The 19264-nt window shown below is 37.0% G+C and overlaps 2 protein-coding genes across 2 annotated transcripts; one reads left to right on the top strand and one right to left on the bottom strand.

Annotated features, from left to right (window-relative positions):
- The first annotated feature begins 4190 nt into the window (after nt 1-4190).
- On the top strand, nt 4191-15991 carry SUS2 (Pre-mRNA-processing-splicing factor). The gene is made up of 26 exons (XM_011083126.3): nt 4191-4700; nt 6077-6200; nt 6305-6397; nt 6543-6933; nt 7190-7676; nt 7770-8560; nt 8676-8761; nt 8878-9060; nt 9177-9491; nt 9631-9935; nt 10035-10489; nt 10603-10729; nt 10846-11087; nt 11189-11312; nt 11430-11619; nt 11708-11815; nt 12091-12344; nt 12427-13043; nt 13131-13237; nt 13326-13580; nt 13670-14143; nt 14235-14396; nt 14488-14685; nt 14786-15064; nt 15166-15408; nt 15575-15991. Exons 1-26 carry the CDS (start codon nt 4396-4398, stop codon nt 15764-15766), a joined length of 7107 nt encoding a protein of 2368 aa, XP_011081428.1. The 5' UTR covers nt 4191-4395; the 3' UTR covers nt 15767-15991.
- Nucleotides 15992-16277: 286 nt separating this feature from the next.
- Nucleotides 16278-19264, bottom strand: LOC105164469 (PTI1-like tyrosine-protein kinase At3g15890). The gene is made up of 4 exons (XM_011083119.3): nt 18734-19264; nt 18243-18390; nt 17211-17473; nt 16278-17138 (listed from the first exon to the last, which is right to left on the bottom strand). The coding sequence occupies exons 1-4, from the start codon at nt 18778-18780 to the stop codon at nt 16514-16516; spliced, it is 1083 nt and encodes a 360-aa protein (XP_011081421.1). The 5' UTR covers nt 18781-19264; the 3' UTR covers nt 16278-16513.

Here is a 19264-nt window from a genome sequence, read left to right as displayed (position 1 = left end):
TATTAAAATCATTTGTTTTATATTTAAAATATGATAAAATGAATGTTTGTCTTTTAAAATTGGGTAAAAGAAGAAAAATACGAAGGTTGAGAATATAAACAATCAGTGTCGTAAAATATGAAAAATATTAAATTGTGCACTAAGTTTTATTTTTTCACTCATTTAAATGGGTAATTTTTTATATACTAATAAAATATATTGCGATAAGTTTTTCGTTATATTCTTATCAAATTCACGTGAAATCGAAATTAAAAGATGCGTATACAAAATGAAATCAATAAATATAAAAATGCAACATATCAATATCAATAGTTTAATTTAACTAAAGTGGAAACTACCAAAAGGATTTGGAATAGTTTAATTACATGGATCAATTAAAACTATTTTTCATAATTTATATATTATTTATTATTATTAATTAACATTATAAAAACTACTACTGTTCATCATAAAAACAAATACATATACGATATATATATATATATATATATATATTAGAAAGAAAAACAAAACGTATAATATTTTGTATTCATTTTCTTAATTAATATATTTTTCAATAATATTTTACAAAATTCCCCCAAAATAAAATTCCAAAAAATTTATCTACCTTTTGATTTCATCCTTTTTAGTTAACCTTTGAATATGGTAGGTCCACAATGATTGGTTAGTGAGTCCAAAAGCCTAGGATCTATACCGTAGCCTAATCCTACCCTAACGTGGGCCCTTTCTTCCATTTGGGTGAAAGCCGTTGATCATGTGTTTGATGTAACATCAACATTGTTTGTATAGATCCATCATAATTGATAGATATAACTGTAATTATTTTTTATTTTTAATTATATTATTGTGGGTTCGTTTTTTTATATATGAAAATTATATTGATAACTAATTTATAAATATCTTATCAATTGTATATGATCTTAAAATATGACATGATTTATAGTTACGATTAAAATTAAGACTATTCAAACTTTCTTATATCAAATTTAAGAAAAAAAAAAGGCATTATTTATTTATTTATTTTGTAATATTCATAATTTATTCATCTATATTCAAATTTGTTAATGTCCTACAACTTCACATACAAAAACTGTCCGATAACCTTTTTTAATGAATTAATTATCAATTTATTCAGATTAAATTAAAAATTGATAGTTTGTGCGATATATGTTATATTGAAAACGATGATCAAATATACATACAAATATATTATTTCAAATTCAATTAAAAATAAACTTAAATAAAATGAAAATAAATTTAATATTTGAGTACATATAATTATACGGAATTAATTTTCTAACTGAACTTGGTTGAGTAGTTAATTTTAATATGAGTTTGGGAAGTTGACCGGCATTTCGGAATTCCAATAATTTGTTGTATGGTATCAAAACTATCGCTCTAAATTTAAATACCATCCTCTCTTTATAATAGTATGGATAATATGTCTTTTAATAATTTTTTTTCTAAATAATGTCGAGGATGACATATAATTACAGGATAAATTGACAATATGTAGTATAACAAACGTACACTAGCACTTGCCTCGTTTGTTGCAAGGTGACAAACTTCTTACATAAAATTAATTTAAATTATTAAGTTTATTTTATATTACAAAAAAAATTATACTTTTTTATTTTTTGAGAAAACCTAAAATAAAAAAAAATATTAATTTAAGAATAATATTTTACTTATCATTGATGTCAAATACTATAATTTTTGCTATAGGACCTCTTAAACAAAATCAATAATAAATATGTACGCATATAAAAAGAAAATAAAACATGACGAAATAGTCATGAATGTAATAAAATAAAATAAAAAGATTAAAAAATAACTCAAAGGATATAAGGAAATAATTATATTTTTTATTAAAAAAAACTTCTCAAAAAATTAAATAAAATAACGATGTGGTATTTATTAATTGATATCAGGACAAAACCTAATTTGTGAAAGATTTTTATTTAAAATTACTTAAATTATAAAAACTAATTGATATAAAATTTAAAAGAAATTGTAAAGATTTAAAAATAAAAAGTAACTTATAATAAAAAATAATTAAGAACTCAACATAAATGAGTGGACTAAAAAAAGTATTAACTTGTTCACTTCATATGACATTTAGAAGAGAGATAAAAATATTAGTTGACTTTCATTTTAAATAATATAATATGATTATCATGTGAATTGCGTCATGCTACGCATACCCTTAATACGATTAAATATTAAATAATTATAGTCTCTAAACTTTTAGATTGGACATAACCTTAAATACCATTAAATATAAAATAAATGTGAATTGCATCATGCTAAAGTAATTAATATCATAAATTTTTTGCTCACAATTATTGGTTTGGAGTTTAGTGTATGCATTTAAGAGAAGTATCTGTCTATCAATTTTATATATAATTTCCTCCGAAATTACGAACTATAATTTTAAATAAATAATATATTTAAAAAAATAAATGAGAAAGTATTATAAATTGTGGAATTCAAACCTACAGCCTTTTATTTTTTAAAAATTAATATACTATTTGACTAAAGCCTCTAGTCATTTGATTTTATTCAGATTGTATTTGTTTTTTTTTTTTATTTATATCACACGTGTTATGATACCACGCCTGAAGTTCAACTAGGCTTTTTTTGGGGAGCAAAATAATTAAAGTCCTCCCAAATTAGACTCCGTGTTATAGAACTCTAAATTAAAGTTTTGCTATAAAGTCTTTTATAATATTTAATTAATCATAACTTATTGAATTTATTAAAATTAATCAATTTTCAATTACTACATATTTTTTTAAATTTATATTATGATGTAATAATGTCCACACCATCGCGATAAATATCTTTATAAGCATTTGGTGATATGTAGGACACTTTCATTTAAGTCAATTAGACAACAAATCCAAGGAAATCCATATGATTTGATTTGATTTTAATTACAAACCACATGCTTTTGATAAGTCAATTATTAAAAAAAAAAAAAGTTAAGATTTATCTCATGTGATCAATCAAAATCTTTGGCTCTAAGTTTTTCTTACACTTTAGAAATATAAGTCCATCTACAAAATACAATTTTCAATGAAGTGTTTGTTTTTCCAAAAATACTCAACTACTAATAGAACTTGATTGGTCAAAAGTCACTTATTTCACTTTTCAAAAGTGTCGTGTTTGGGTGAACTTATAAGATATTTAAAAGTTTATAAAATGTTGCAAAATATTCTGTAAGTTTTTTTAGAAATAGAGTATGTAAGCTCTGAAAATAAGATGTTGTGAGCTTATAAATTTTTGCAAAAGAAGTAAGGAGGGAGTAACATCTTATGAGCTCGGTAATTTTAATTTATCTAAAATGCTTTATGAACTTATTTTTAAAATAAGATATAACATCTCATAAATTTTAAATTTTTTATAAGATTTACGAGCTTATAAATTAATGATTGAAATGTAATAATCTAAATCTTTATTGTAAATTAATGTAATATAATTTAATTTAATGCTAAGCCAAAAAGGACATGGTGGTTCCAATTGTTGTTTATCTTTTGATGTCTAATCTAATAGGTTAATTTAGTACCTGATTGTTTGATTCTGTTTGGATTTGCTTTGTGGTACAACACTTCAAATTCAAACATATCAGTTCCCTTCAAAATATTACTTTATGATATAATATTTCTACGAGCCACTACTATTTCAAAAGTATATATCAAGTTGGTATTTATTGTCATATTGTTAACATCAAAATATTTTAAAATAAATTATTAGTAAAAAATTTAAATAAATTAATTAATATATGGATTCCGAATTGAAGTTCCTAACAAAATTTGAGCTTTTCTTTGAGAATAATATGTTTCCAATAAATTCAAACCAAATTTTTTATGTATCTAAGATAAATACATATTTTTATTTTAGATTGATTAATTAGACCAACATACGTTAAAATATTGGATTCGTATAAGAGTTGGTGGTGTTAAGAGTATTACTAAAAATTATGCACGCAAGTACTGCATGTGACGTATCTAGTTAATTTATTTAAGAGAACTAATCTTCATGAAATAATTTTGTGAAGCCGAATAGATTGAGCCCATAAGGAAAATAGTCCACTGGAAAGAGGCCCATATAGTGAAGAGTCGGTCATGCCATTTCAGACCGCTTTTCCCCATTTGCCAACTACATATAAAGCAAGGCCCACATTTCTCATCACTCAAAATTCACTCTCTTCGATCGATTGGGAGAGAGAGATCGAGGGAAGTGTGCTCCATCCCACCTCACTACAAAACCCCTACTTCCCAAAACCCGCTGCTGGAATTTCCCAAAACTCACCAACAAATATTCGGGAATTTGCTGTTTCGACGAATCGAGGTGGCTTTGCTAGGGATTTTAGGGTTTTAGTTTTATACAAACATGTATAACAACGGGCAGGATATGTGGAACAACCCGGCGCCGCCAGGGACCAGCGGAAGCGGCGGCGCTGGAGCTATGCCGCCAATGATGGCGCCGCCTGGGACTAGTGGGGCGCAACCGGTTGCGCCGCCACCGCCGTCGGTGCAGCCGTCTTACACAGTTGTGCCGACTGAGTCGCAGTTGGATGAGAGGGCGAGGAAGTGGATGCAGCTCAACTCGAAGCGGTACAGTGATAAAAGGAAGTTTGGGTTTGTTGAGACGCAGAAGGAGGATATGCCTCCGGAGCATGTCAGGAAAATCATTCGGTATGCTGTTCTTTTGTTAGGTTACCTTTATCTTGGTTGCTTTCTTTTGGCGGTGTAAATGGTGTATTAAGCCCTTTTTTCGTGTTTAAGAAGTTTCTCTCCGCTTGATTTTCTTCTGCGACCTGTTTGATGTGGTTTCTACAAGTTTTTGTAGCTTTTAGTTGCTAGTAGCTTAACGAATCTAGATTTTCCGTCATTTCTCGTGTTATTTTTAAGTTATTGGTCGGCTGTTAATGATATCTCTGCTTAAGTTTTCAGAATATTTTGTTCTGCGGATGCATAGATAACTAGTTTTTAATGTATCCTCAATATTGTCCTCTCTCAAAAAAAAAAAAGTATCCTCAATATTGCTTTTGGTTGTTTCTCGTTTGTTTAAGGAATAAGGATACCGGTTTTATGCCAGCTATAACGGCTGAAAATGGTTTCTATCTACACTTGAAAGAGGTCATTTTATCTGAGTTGTGATCGGAAGCATTTGCTAAACCCTATATGACATTTCTGCTTTTTAAATTTTACTTTGATTGGAATAGGAGAAATATGTGCGAGAGAAGGTCCCAAAGAACCTTTTCCAGGTTTTGGTTGGGCCTTCTCAGGCGTCAATTAAATGGTAATTTTGCTAAAAGTTTAATAGGCACCAAGACACAAGCTTCAAGTGGTTAGCTGTAAAGCTTAAGGTAGACAAAATTCAGTTTGAAGATCGTAAACATTTGTATATATCCATTGGATACTAACTCATCCTGGTGTTATGATTCTTAAGGTTTCCGAAACAAACCATCATGATAGATTTCAGGGTCTCTGTGAGCCTGGAGAGTTTTGTCTGTCAATCAAATTAATTAATTGATGGGAAGTTTAAGTCTTGGTTTTGTTCTCCTGTTCCTATGTGGCTGGTATATTGATACTCTCTTATGGTTATTGATAGCTTCTAATTTTTATGTGGATTTGCTAGCGGCTTGACTGATGGTACACCATGTTATTCTGTAAAAAAATTCTCCTAGAGACAGCCTTCTTCGGTGGATCATCTTCCTTTGTCTTCTTCGCCTATTGACTAATGTTGAGCTAGTGAATGCTCCTGTATGGAAATTCATTTACCATGTTTGCTCTTGATCTTTTTGGTACATGGATGTGACTCACTTAAATTATGTAAGCATTCGGCTTGATTGGCCGAAGTCTTTTTGGGGATTGAAATGATTCTCCATTTGCTAAAGCTGTTTGAGGTTTGTGTTGAATGAATTTGATTAATTGAACTTCTTTCATCAAGAGTGCGCCCAGTTGGAGCTGTAAATTTCTGAATGTTTTATGTTATGTAGATGTTTAATAGGCCATATTGTCTCTCTGTGTATTAGCGTGAGTGAGCATTGAACAATTATTTTGTGCAGGGACCATGGTGACATGTCATCAAAGAAATATCGCCATGATAAGCGTGTGTATTTGGGAGCTCTTAAATTTGTGCCGCATGCTGTGTACAAACTTCTCGAAAATATGCCCATGCCTTGGGAACAGGTATTTATGCTGTGGTGGCTGGCTTCCTGTTGAACGGTTTTGTGATTTGGTACATTGGCTCCTTGAATATATATGCATTAACTTTTTTCTTTTCTGTACCTTAGGTCCGTGAAGTGAAGGTTCTATACCACATTACTGGGGCTATAACATTTGTAAATGAAATACCATGGGTTGTTGAACCAATCTATTTAGCACAGGTATTTGTTGTTGTGCTGTGTACTTCAACTTCGTTGATATCCTTTTGCAATATAACTTTTATACTTCTCCTTCTGCGCCAAGCCACGTCGTGCTCCTATTATTATTAATATACTAATTAATTGGATTTTTTTGAAAATTTTGTAGTGGGGTACTATGTGGATCATGATGCGAAGAGAGAAAAGAGATCGACGACATTTTAAGAGAATGCGTTTTCCACCTTTTGATGATGAAGAACCTCCTCTGGATTATGCTGATAATCTCCTAGATGTGGATCCTTTGGAGCCCATCCAGTTAGAATTAGATGAGGAAGAAGATTCAGCTGTTTATACTTGGTTCTATGACCATAAACCACTTGTGAAGACAAAGCTTATAAATGGGCCGAGTTACCGGAAATGGCACCTGTCGCTTCCTATTATGGCGACACTTCACCGGCTTGCTGGGCAGCTGCTGTCTGATTTGATTGATCGCAATTACTTTTACCTTTTCGATATGGAGTCATTCTTCACAGCCAAAGCTCTGAACATGTGCATACCTGGTATGTTTGATGTTAAATCTTGTTTGTTTTTATAATGAGCTTTTTACCGGTTTAATCTTGCACATATTTTTTCTGCTGTGTATGCATTTCATGCCACTCTATCCATCTCAAGGAGATGACTCCATGTCGTTGTCCTTTGAGGGACTCTGTTCTGGTATTCTTGGCTTTAGTTGGAAATGGTTATTAATGAGTGAATTGTAGCAGTTGATTGAGTTATCGTAAATGTATATATTCTGAATAAATTTTACTTTTGCAGGTGGTCCTAAGTTTGAACCTCTGTATCGTGACATGGAGAAAGGGGATGAGGACTGGAATGAATTTAATGACATTAATAAACTTATCATTCGGTCACCTCTTAGGACAGAGTATAGGATTGCATTCCCTCATCTTTACAATAACAGGCCTCGGAAAGTAAAGCTCAGTATCTATCACACTCCAATGGTGATGTACATAAAAACTGAGGATCCCGATTTACCGGCATTCTATTACGACCCTCTCATTCACCCGATAACAAGTACAAATAAAGATAGGCGAGATAGGAAGGTTTATGAAGAAGATGAAGATGACGATTTTGTTTTGCCTGAGGGAGTCGAACCATTACTAACTAGCACTCCGATCTATACTGACACCACTGCCGCTGGGATTTCACTATTATTTGCTCCGCGGCCTTTCAACATGCGGTCTGGTCGGATGAGGCGTGCTGAAGATATACCTCTTGTATCTGAGTGGTACAAGGAACACTGGTAAGAAATACCCTTCATTTTCTAAAGTGACGATGCGATTCCAGTGTATGTGTGTACCTTATTCACTTAAACCTTCTTGTCTTTTTTTGGCAGTCCTCCATCGTACCCTGTCAAAGTTCGTGTAAGTTACCAGAAACTGCTGAAATGCTTTGTGTTGAATGAGCTGCATCACCGCCCGCCTAAAGCTCAGAAGAAGAAGCACCTGTTTAGGTCTCTCCAGGCTACAAAGTTCTTCCAGACCACTGAACTTGATTGGGCTGAAGCAGGTCTACAAGTATGCAAGCAAGGTTACAATATGCTGAATCTTCTGATCCACAGGAAAAATTTGAACTACCTCCATCTTGACTACAATTTCAACTTGAAGCCTGTGAAGACCCTTACCACTAAGGAACGCAAAAAGTCACGGTTTGGCAATGCCTTCCATCTGTGCCGTGAAATTCTGCGTTTGACGAAGCTTGTTGTTGATGCGAATATCCAGTTTCGCTTAGGAAATGTGGATGCATTTCAGTTGGCTGATGGGTTGCAATACATTTTTTCACACGTTGGCCAGTTAACGGGTATGTACCGGTATAAATACCGGCTAATGCGGCAGATTCGAATGTGTAAAGACTTGAAGCATTTGATTTATTACCGGTTTAATACTGGGCCAGTCGGGAAAGGTCCTGGATGTGGTTTTTGGGCACCTATGTGGAGAGTATGGTTGTTTTTCCTGCGGGGCATAGTTCCTCTTCTGGAAAGATGGTTGGGGAATTTACTTGCCAGACAATTTGAAGGACGGCACTCCAAAGGAGTGGCTAAAACTGTGACAAAGCAACGTGTTGAAAGCCACTTCGATTTGGAGCTTCGTGCTGCTGTTATGCATGATGTACTTGATGCCATGCCAGGCAAGCATCCCGTCTTTTCTAGGCCATATCTATTTTTGGTTCTCTTTTCAACCATACTTGATATATGTGCTTTCTTCCGTGTATTAAGAATGCTAATGCTCGTTTTCCACTGCAGAGGGTATTAAGCAAAATAAGGCAAGAACTATTTTGCAACATCTGAGTGAAGCATGGCGTTGTTGGAAAGCAAATATTCCTTGGAAGGTACTTTAGTTTGTGTTAACTGTTGTCCTTGTTATGGCTGTCAACACATATTCTTAATGCCTTTCCTCGTGGTTCAGCGCTGATATTTTGTTTTGTATAATTCTTGGGCTTGTAAGGTGCCTGGTTTGCCTGTTCCGATTGAGAACATGATACTTCGTTATGTGAAATCAAAAGCTGATTGGTGGACAAATGTTGCTCATTATAATCGAGAACGTATTAGAAGGGGGGCGACAGTCGACAAGACTGTTTGCCGAAAGAATCTTGGAAGATTGACCCGCCTTTGGTTGAAGGCGGAACAGGTGTGTTTTTTCGTGATTCTTTTACTATTTGATGAAGTTAACTAGAATGTAAGCCCCATCCCATATTTCCTTGAGTGCTTTTAATTGATGTTTTCTCCTCCCAATCTTCTTTGCAGGAACGACAGCACAACTACTTGAAAGATGGTCCATATGTCACACCAGAAGAAGCAGTGGCGATATACACTACAACTGTGCATTGGCTGGAATCGAGAAAATTCTCTCCAATCCCTTTTCCTCCATTGTCTTACAAACACGATACAAAACTCCTCATCCTTGCTCTGGAGAGACTGAAGGAGTCCTACAGTGTGGCTGTTAGATTAAACCAGTTACAAAGAGAAGAATTGGGTTTGATTGAGCAGGCTTATGATAACCCACATGAGGCTCTGTCGCGTATTAAACGTCATTTACTTACGCAGCGAGCCTTCAAAGAAGTAAGTTGCGAACAAAGCCCGCTCTTCCATAAAATCCACAAGATGTGTTTGTACGAATGGGAGAATGAGTTGTTAATTTTTCTTTTATTCATTTTTATTTTTCAAATCATGTTAAGCTGAACAGCGGAATATTTTGCAGGTTGGAATTGAGTTCATGGATTTATATAGCTATCTGATTCCCGTTTATGAGATCGAACCTCTTGAGAAGATTACTGATGCGTATCTGGATCAATATCTGTGGTATGAGGGTGATAAACGACACCTTTTTCCAAATTGGATTAAACCTGCAGATTCGGAACCTCCACCACTGTTGGTTTACAAATGGTGTCAAGGCATAAACAACTTACAGGGCATATGGGATACTGGTGATGGCCAGTGTGTTGTAATGCTTCAAACTAAATTTGAGAAATTTTTTGAAAAGATTGATCTAACCATGCTCAACAGGTAAGTATTGGGAACTGAATTTTTATATTCTTTCCTTTATGTGTGGAAGCAAGTATGGAAATGTATGCTTGACACTGATTAGATCCCATAAAATCGCAGGCTTCTGCGTTTAGTTCTTGACCACAACATTGCTGATTATGTCACTGCAAAGAACAACGTCGTTCTATCATACAAGGATATGAGTCATACAAACTCTTATGGGCTCATACGAGGTCTTCAGTTTGCTTCATTTGTTGTGCAATACTATGGGCTTGTCCTGGATCTTCTGCTTCTTGGTTTGACCCGAGCCAGTGAAATAGCTGGTCCACCACAGATGCCCAATGAGTTTATTACTTATCATGACACCAGGGTGGAAACACGACATCCAATCCGATTGTACTCCAGGTACATTGACAAGGTGCATATATTGTTCCGCTTCACTCATGAGGAGGCACGGGACCTCATCCAGCGCTATCTTACTGAGCATCCGGATCCCAACAATGAAAATATGGTTGGTTATAACAATAAGAAGTGCTGGCCAAGAGATGCTAGAATGCGACTCATGAAGCATGATGGTATGGTTCTTTTTTGTTTGACTGTATCTTGGAGAATACTTTAATTTTAGTTTTAATCCTGTGATTCTTTACATTTGGTGGCTGTGCTAAATGGTCTTGGTATCATTTTTCAGTCAACCTTGGTAGAAGTGTGTTTTGGGATATGAAGAATCGTCTTCCAAGAAGTATTACGACACTTGAGTGGGAGAACAGCTTTGTGTCGGTCTACAGCAAAGACAATCCAAACTTGCTGTTCAGCATGTATGTATAGCCTTTTCAATTTGATTTTGGTTTTTCTTGTGTTATTATATTGAAACCGTATGGTCGTCTACATGTTTTGGACGTGAAAAATAATAAACAACTGATTCGTATTTTAGGTGTGGTTTTGAAGTCCGTATACTACCTAAGATAAGAATGACTCAAGAGGCTTTTAGCAATACAAGGGATGGTGTTTGGAATCTGCAAAATGAGCAGACAAAAGAACGCACTGCAGTTGCTTTCTTGCGTGTAGATGATGAACATATGAAGGTGTTCGAGAATCGAGTAAGACAGATTCTCATGTCCTCTGGTTCAACAACATTCACAAAGATTGTCAACAAATGGAATACAGCTCTTATAGGTAATATATCAACATTGCTTCTGCCTTGTAGTGCATCATGCACTTGGTGGTATGCTGCTAGTTTCTACTTGTTGCTGAAAGCCTTTTGCTTACTCTTGCAGGCCTCATGACATATTTCCGTGAAGCAACTGTTCACACGCAAGAATTGTTGGATTTGCTGGTAAAGTGTGAGAATAAAATCCAAACACGTATTAAGATTGGGTTGAACTCAAAGATGCCTAGCAGGTATAGTAGTTTCTTTAAGTCTCTGACATTTTTCATTTATTTGGACTTTCAGAATCTTCTGAAACTTTATCTACTGTACCTGAACGGCTGAACTTCTGAAATTTGTTCTGCTGTCAGGTTCCCACCTGTCATCTTTTACACGCCAAAGGAAATTGGTGGACTTGGAATGCTGTCAATGGGTCACATATTGATTCCTCAGAGTGACCTTCGTTATAGTAAACAGACAGATGTTGGTGTTACTCATTTTAGGAGTGGAATGAGTCACGAAGAGGATCAACTGATTCCAAATCTGTATCGGTACATACAGGTTTGTGAAGTTCATATTTGTGCTGTTATGTTTTCTCATCAAGTTGTGGCATTACTCTCTGATTCCTCTTTAATTGATTCTGTGGCAGCCATGGGAAAGTGAGTTCATTGATTCGCAGCGTGTTTGGGCTGAGTATGCATTGAAGAGGCAGGAAGCCCAAGCACAGAACAGGCGGTTAACCCTGGAGGACTTGGAAGTGAGTTTCACCATTTATTTACTTTGCTTAATGTCTGAATTCTTTTTTCTTTCTTCTGTTGGGGTCTACTGATGGCTAGCATTGTGGCTGTCAATTGTTGGATGGATCGTATTGTACATGTTTACTTTTTTGCTATTATTTGTTTTTCCATCTGGACCCTAGGTTTAGTTGGGGTACGGCTTGCGTTTATTATTCTTGCCTTTGTGTTTAATGGTTGGTACTTGCTCTTTATGAAAAGGTTTGTGCGCACTCACGTCTTACACTTTGATCTTCAGGATTCTTGGGATCGGGGGATACCTCGAATCAATACACTGTTTCAGAAGGATCGCCACACCCTTGCATACGACAAAGGGTGGAGAGTTAGAACAGATTTTAAGCAGTATCAGGTCCTGAAGCAAAATCCATTCTGGTGGACACACCAGAGGCATGATGGGAAGTTGTGGAACTTGAACAATTATCGAACTGATGTTATTCAAGCTCTGGGAGGAGTCGAAGGGATTCTTGAGCATACATTGTTTAAGGGCACATAGTAAGTTTCTCCCAAGAGTATGTTGGTATTGTTATTTTGGAATTGTTTATAACAAATCTTACTATTGTTGTTTGGTGTTCAGCTTCCCAACATGGGAGGGTCTTTTCTGGGAGAAGGCTTCAGGTTTCGAGGAGTCTATGAAGTATAAGAAACTGACAAATGCTCAACGATCTGGACTTAATCAAATTCCTAACAGGAGATTTACCCTTTGGTGGTCGCCTACTATAAACAGAGCAAATGTATATGTTGGTTTCCAAGTCCAGCTGGATCTCACTGGGATATTTATGCATGGAAAAATTCCAACGCTCAAGATATCTCTGATCCAGATATTCCGTGCTCACTTGTGGCAGAAAATACATGAGAGTGTGGTGATGGATCTTTGCCAGGTTTTGGATCAGGAGTTGGATGCATTGGAAATTGAGACTGTCCAGAAAGAAACTATTCACCCTAGGAAGAGTTACAAAATGAACAGCTCATGTGCTGACATCCTACTCTTTGCTGCCCATAGGTGGCCCATGTCAAAGCCTAGTCTTGTGGCTGAGTCTAAGGATGTGTTTGATCAAAAGGCTAGCAATAAATACTGGATAGATGTGCAGCTCCGCTGGGGTGATTATGATTCTCATGATATTGAGCGGTACACCAGGGCAAAGTTTATGGATTACACAACAGACAATATGTCAATCTATCCATCACCAACTGGTACGTTGATCTCAAGTCTATCGTACATTAAACCTTAAAAGGATGCTTTTCTTCCATTCTAAGTGATTTGGATGATTTTGTCTGCAGGTGTGATGATTGGAATTGATCTAGCATATAACTTGCATTCTGCTTTTGGAAATTGGTTCCCTGGGTCAAAGCCGTTGCTTGCCCAGGCCATGAACAAGATCATGAAGGTACTTAGTGTTAACGATTTATTGTTGTTGACGTGCACTTCTTGGTAAAAATACAAATGTTTCTAATATATGTACCTTTTGCTTGCAGTCGAATCCAGCATTATATGTTCTAAGAGAACGGATAAGAAAAGGATTACAGTTGTATTCTTCAGAGCCTACAGAGCCTTATTTATCATCTCAGAACTATGGGGAGATATTCAGCAATCAAATAATCTGGTTTGTGGATGACACGAATGTGTATCGTGTCACAATACACAAGACTTTTGAGGGAAATCTCACAACAAAACCCATTAATGGTGCCATTTTTATATTTAACCCCAGAACTGGTCAACTGTTTCTGAAGGTTCGATCCCTTTACCTTACTGAGTTGGTTTCCTTTGTCATAGTTTGAGGTTCATTCATAGATTCATTCTTTTCCTCTGGTTCTTGCAGGTCATTCATACAAGTGTGTGGGCTGGGCAGAAGCGGCTTGGTCAGTTGGCCAAGTGGAAGACTGCTGAAGAAGTGGCTGCACTGGTCCGCTCGTTGCCTGTTGAGGAACAGCCAAAACAAATCATTGTGACACGCAAGGGAATGTTGGATCCCCTTGAGGTGCACTTGCTTGACTTCCCAAATATTGTAATCAAAGGAAGTGAGCTGCAGTTGCCTTTCCAGGCTTGCTTGAAAATTGAGAAATTTGGTGATCTAATATTGAAGGCCACAGAACCCCAAATGGTCTTGTTCAACATATATGATGATTGGTTGAAGAGTATCTCATCGTACACAGCCTTCTCGAGGCTGATACTGATTCTGCGAGCTCTTCATGTCAACAATGAGAAGGCAAAAATGTTGCTGAAGCCTGACAAGACGATTGTCACTGAGCCCCACCACATCTGGCCTTCTTTATCAGATGAGCAGTGGATGAAGGTGAGATTATCACATGTGCCACTTCCTTAAGGGAGTACATTGCTCTTGGTAAGAGTTGCATTCCTTATATATCTCCTTTTGTTACATGCAGGTTGAAGTTGCCCTCAGAGATTTGATACTTTCTGATTATGCAAAGAAGAACAATGTGAACACATCTGCATTAACCCAATCTGAGATCCGTGATATAATTCTTGGAGCTGAGATTACTCCACCTTCACAACAGCGGCAGCAAATTGCTGAGATTGAGAAACAGGTCATTTACCCCCATTTCCTGTCATGAACTGTTATTTCTCTGATATTTATTTTGCTTGCCTATTAAATATGGGCTTTTATCCTTCATTCAGGCAAAGGAGGCTAGTCAGCTCACGGCAGTCACCACAAGGACCACAAATGTGCATGGAGATGAATTGATTGTTACCACAACAAGTCCTTATGAACAAGCGGCATTTGGGTCTAAAACTGATTGGCGAGTCAGGGCTATATCTGCTACCAATCTCCATCTTCGGGTTAATCACATATATGTGAACTCGGAAGACATCAAGGTAGTATCCTGTGAAAATGTCAATAGCATGGTTTTGAATTCATATGGAATACTTTGTACAAATAATATCACTAATATGTTTTACGATCCAATTTGTGCAGGAAACGGGATATACTTACATTATGCCCAAAAACATCTTGAAGAAGTTCATATGCATTGCTGACCTGCGCACCCAGATTGCTGGATACCTTTATGGCATAAGTCCTCCAGACAATCCCCAAGTCAAGGAGATCCGTTGCATTGCCATGCCACCACAGTGGGGTACTCACCAGCAGGTTCATCTTCCATCAGCTCTTCCTGAACACGACTTCCTGAATGACTTGGAGCCTTTAGGATGGATGCATACACAGCCAAATGAGCTTCCTCAACTGTCACCACAGGTTTATTCTCGGCTTTCTTTCACATTCATTTTGAAAACATTATGCCTCTCGCTGTTCATCTATATCGACCCACCTTTAACATCAATAATTGCTGTATACAGGACCTTGCCGCTCATGCTCGGGTCTTATCAAACAACAAACAATGGGATGGGGAGAAATGCATAATTCTGACTTGCAGTTTCACTCCTGGTTCGTGCTCTTTAACTGCGTACAAGCTGACCCCATCAGGATACGAATGGGGAAAGAGCAACACCGATGCAGCAAGCAATCCTCATGGTTACCTGCCAACTTACTATGAGAAAGTCCAAATGCTCTTGAGTGACCGCTTCCTCGGTTTCTACATGGTAATGTTTTTGTTTCTCTTATAATATCCAATAGACGGCTCCTACATGGTAATGTTTTTGTTTCTTTCATAATATCCAATACGTGGCTCTTCGTCTCTGCTGGTACGTTTCTGTTTCTCATAGCGTCTTTATTCATGCTTGGCTTCATATGATTTTGGCTTTACAGGTACCCGACAACGGGCCTTGGAACTACAACTTCATGGGTGTGAAACATACTGTAAGCATGAAGTATGGGATGAAGCTAGGCACACCCCGTGAGTACTATCACGAGGACCATCGTCCAACACATTTCCTGGAATTCAGCAACCTGGAGGAAGGTGAAACTGCAGAGGGTGATAGGGAAGACACCTTCACGTAATCTTTCCGAACACATCTTCGCCGTGGTCCATGGGATATTTGTTACTGTTGTACTGAACTTGTTCTAGAAGTGAAGAGTCTCCTGTTGTAAATATGTATCCCGATAGCTTACCTTTTGTATGAAATTACACGGGGCATTGGCGGATCCCTTGCTTAGCTGCTCTTTTGGATAGTTCATTATAGCCTGTAAACTGCGTTTCAGATTCTATTTGTCAGTTTGATTGCAGTGCTGTTTGTCTCCATCAGCGGTGGGCGTACTGTTTTTTCTCCCATCAACCGTAGAACGCTTTTTGTCCACTAATGTTGTGAATCCCTTATCCAGTGAGCATTCGAAGTTGAAAAGAATCCTATGAAGATCATTTCGTTTAAAGATGATAATTTTACTTAGAAAGCCGATGTGATACTTGTAGTAACAAACGTGGTGTGGAGTGCGGACTTAAATTCCAACCGGAACGACTATTAATGTTCAAACGAAAAACTTGTAAGGGCCATCTTTCTTTTCCAGAAAAGCAAAAGCAGGAAAATGAACTACGTTTAACTTAGTAGAATAGAGCCCAATTACTCTGGAATTTACAACTTAAAATTTAAGAAGTTTATTGTACAAAACCTACAAAGAAATATGAAGAAATCTTGAGCACAAGAATAATATTCCTACAAGTTCATTTAACATAAAGGTAACAGAATCACCAAACCAACTCATAAAAGTTCTTTCCGTTTTCAGTTTCCCACCATCCAGCAGATGTATACTTTACGGCTTTACATCTTCAATTTCCTGTTTTGGCTCCTTGTCCTCCGACATAATCTCCGAGCTGTCCTCCGTCCCCGAATCTGCAGCCACACTGCCCTTGAACATTTCGTCATCCTCTAAAGCTGCAAATTTCGCCTTGTCTCCTTTCAGCAGCTCCACCACTTCAAGCATTGTTGGTCGCTTCTCGGGCCGATTATCTGCACAGACAAGTCCAACAAAGATGACTCTTTTCAGCTCTTCTTCCACATAGTTCCCATTTAGCCTTTGATCAGCAAGTTCACCAAAGTTTCTTTCACGAGCCAGCGGCAGGGCCCAGTCCGTGATCGGGCGCTTTATTGTTGAACTAAGCTTCTCTATAGGCTTCTTTCCGCTAGCGAGCTCAAGCAAAAGAATGCCGAAACTATAAACGTCGCAGCTCTCTGATGCTTTCCCAAGCATTGCATATTCTGGGGCGAGGTAGCCCAGAGTACCCTTTACTCTGGTGGTTACATGTGTTGCTCCGTCAGGGATGAACTTTGCGAATCCAAAATCCGCGACTTGAGCTTTAAAATCACTGTCTAGCAATACATTGCTGGCTTTAATATCTCTGTGGATTATGTGGGGTGTTGCATAGTGGTGTAGATAGCTGTAATAGAGAAAATATCAGTTCAACGGCAGGAAGAAGTCGAATACAAGTAGAGTTTTCTCAGGTACTTACGCAATGCCCTCAGCTGCACCTACAGCAATGTTCATCCGCCTCGGCCAGTCGAGATGACATTCAGCAGAATGCTGCCCGTGAAGATGAGATAGTAGGCTCAAATTAGTCATGTAGTCATAGACGATCAGACGCTCTTGGCCTTCAGCACAGTAGCCACGTAAAGTCAGCAGATTCTTGTGCCGTACACGAGCAAGTATCTCGACTTCTACAGAAAACTCCACCTCGGCCTTGTTGCTCCATGATTTTAGCCTTTTAACAGCTATCTGTTGAAGCATGCATGAGGAAGAACCCAGCATAAATAACATGGAGAGGGCGAAGGGGTCATGAGTGCTTATCATACTTTCCAAGAGCCTAATCATGCAAAACTTAAAGTTTGATCTTTTAGCTCCTGCAAGTAGGCTTTATCTCTGGTTAGAGAAAACAAAACTGGTTCTAATGTATATCTTGAACATAGTAACCACTATGTTTCTCATCTCCTAAAGCCTTAACAATTACTGGTTCTTTATGCGAACCACACAAATAAAAGAACACATGTAACTACTTTTTAACGCCCTTCTTAACTTTGCATCTCCACCGTCCCACATCTTTCTTAAGTGTAGTAAAGGTATTATAAACCCATAACAGATGTACAACTTCAGGATTTTGCACACCCCATTTTTATACAACCAAAATAGACATGCACAATGGAAGGCCTCAATCAATAGCTAAAGTAGATGCAAACCCACAACCAAAGGAGAAAAGATGGAAACACGAGTATTATGCATTCGTGTCATTATCCATTTTATGTATTATGTTCAAGAAGGCGATTTAGAGAAACAAAGCTTGAAAACCATCTCTCCATGTATGGTAAACATCCTTTTTGGTCAAAAGTTGCCGAAGCAAAAAATGAAGCAAATTAATATGATTCCGTAGCACCATTGGCTATATCTTGCACATCTCACTTAGTGGATTGCTAGAGGCTAGAAGCAGAACAAACCAAAACCAGCAAGATGAAAAAATTTCAGAACTGGATGAGAAGAACAGCAATCTTACTTGAGAACCATCCCAGAGCTGGCCCCAATACACACTGCCAAATCCCCCTTCTCCAAGCTTGTTATCGTAGTTAAAATTATTCGTAGCCAACTGCAACTCCTTAAGAGAAAAAATCCTCCATGTTGAGTCCTTTTTCCCTTGGTTTTTCCTGTTAAATAAAGACTTCACCTTAATCAACTACATCTTGAAGATACAACAAACTCCAATAGAAGACGTCGAAAGGGCTTAATGGCTATCACAAAGGCTAAAAGAAAATTTAAAGCAAAAGTTGATATCATATTCTTCCATACATTTATGCAGCTAAGAAAGAAAAACTAGAAGCATCACTGATCAATAAAACAGTGTCTGAATCCGAGACAAAAACCTAAATTCAAAAGAAACAACATAAAACCCACACCAACACAACCATACAAAAGTATTTTCAAGAATTCAAACCATACGCAACCAGCAGAAATAAGCATTGACCCAAATGAAACAATGATAGCACATACCGATCTGAACCCTTTACACAACAAAACTTTGAGAAGAAATCCATCATCCCTTCAACACCCCACCAAGCAATATCCTCTCTTTCAGCAAATTTCAGCAGGACCAACTCATGCCCAGTCAAAGCAGCCTATCAAATCGCATCCTCTTCGGTAAGAACCATCAAACAAGAAAAGAAAAAAACAAGCCCAAGATTCTCTTCTTTCCTCGTTTGACGCCCAAAGCTACCAACTTCAAGAATTCAGAGGGGGTTTGGCCAGAAAAAGTAAAAAACTTCTTTTGGTTATCAAACAGAACAGACCCTCGTGTTGGGCTAGCAGATGCTCTCCTCGCACTTCTTACTCTTTTTCTTGAGCAAATGTTTTTCGATTGAGTAAAGATATTGAGAGAGAGGGAATCAAGAACAGAACAGAGGGGGAGAAAGAAGAAAAGAACAGAGCTTTATTATTAAGAAATATGAAACTTTAAAATTGATTGGAGTCTGAGAAACCAAACGTTGAAATCTTGGTTCTGCAGTGGCGTGTGTGGGTCAGTAT

This window comes from Sesamum indicum, linkage group LG1 (genome assembly GCF_026168435.1).
Source record: "Sesamum indicum cultivar Baizhima isolate 11 linkage group LG1, ASM2616843v1, whole genome shotgun sequence".
NCBI lineage: Eukaryota > Viridiplantae > Streptophyta > Magnoliopsida > Lamiales > Pedaliaceae > Sesamum > Sesamum indicum.
The sequence above is the reverse complement of the archived record's forward strand: the minus strand, read 5'-3'. Positions and strand labels throughout refer to the sequence as shown.

Excerpts from the sequence above, each read along its gene's own strand:
- SUS2 (XM_011083126.3), top strand. The coding sequence starts at position 4,396 with ATGTATAACAACGGGCAGGATATGTGGAACAACCCGGCGCCGCCAGGG. Across the intron at positions 9,492-9,630 it reads CGCAGCGAGCCTTCAAAGAA|GTTGGAATTGAGTTCATGGA; the intron begins GTAAGTTGCGAA and ends AATATTTTGCAG. Across the intron at positions 11,088-11,188 it reads ATGGAATACAGCTCTTATAG|GCCTCATGACATATTTCCGT; the intron begins GTAATATATCAA and ends TTACTCTTGCAG.
- LOC105164469 (XM_011083119.3), bottom strand. The coding sequence starts at position 18,780 with ATGATGGATTTCTTCTCAAAGTTTTGTTGTGTAAAGGGTTCAGATCG. Across the intron at positions 18,391-18,733 it reads TGTGTAAAGGGTTCAGATCG|GAAAAACCAAGGGAAAAAGG; the intron begins GTATGTGCTATC and ends TTTATTTAACAG. Across the intron at positions 17,139-17,210 it reads GGTGCAGCTGAGGGCATTGC|CTATCTACACCACTATGCAA; the intron begins GTAAGTACCTGA and ends TCTCTATTACAG.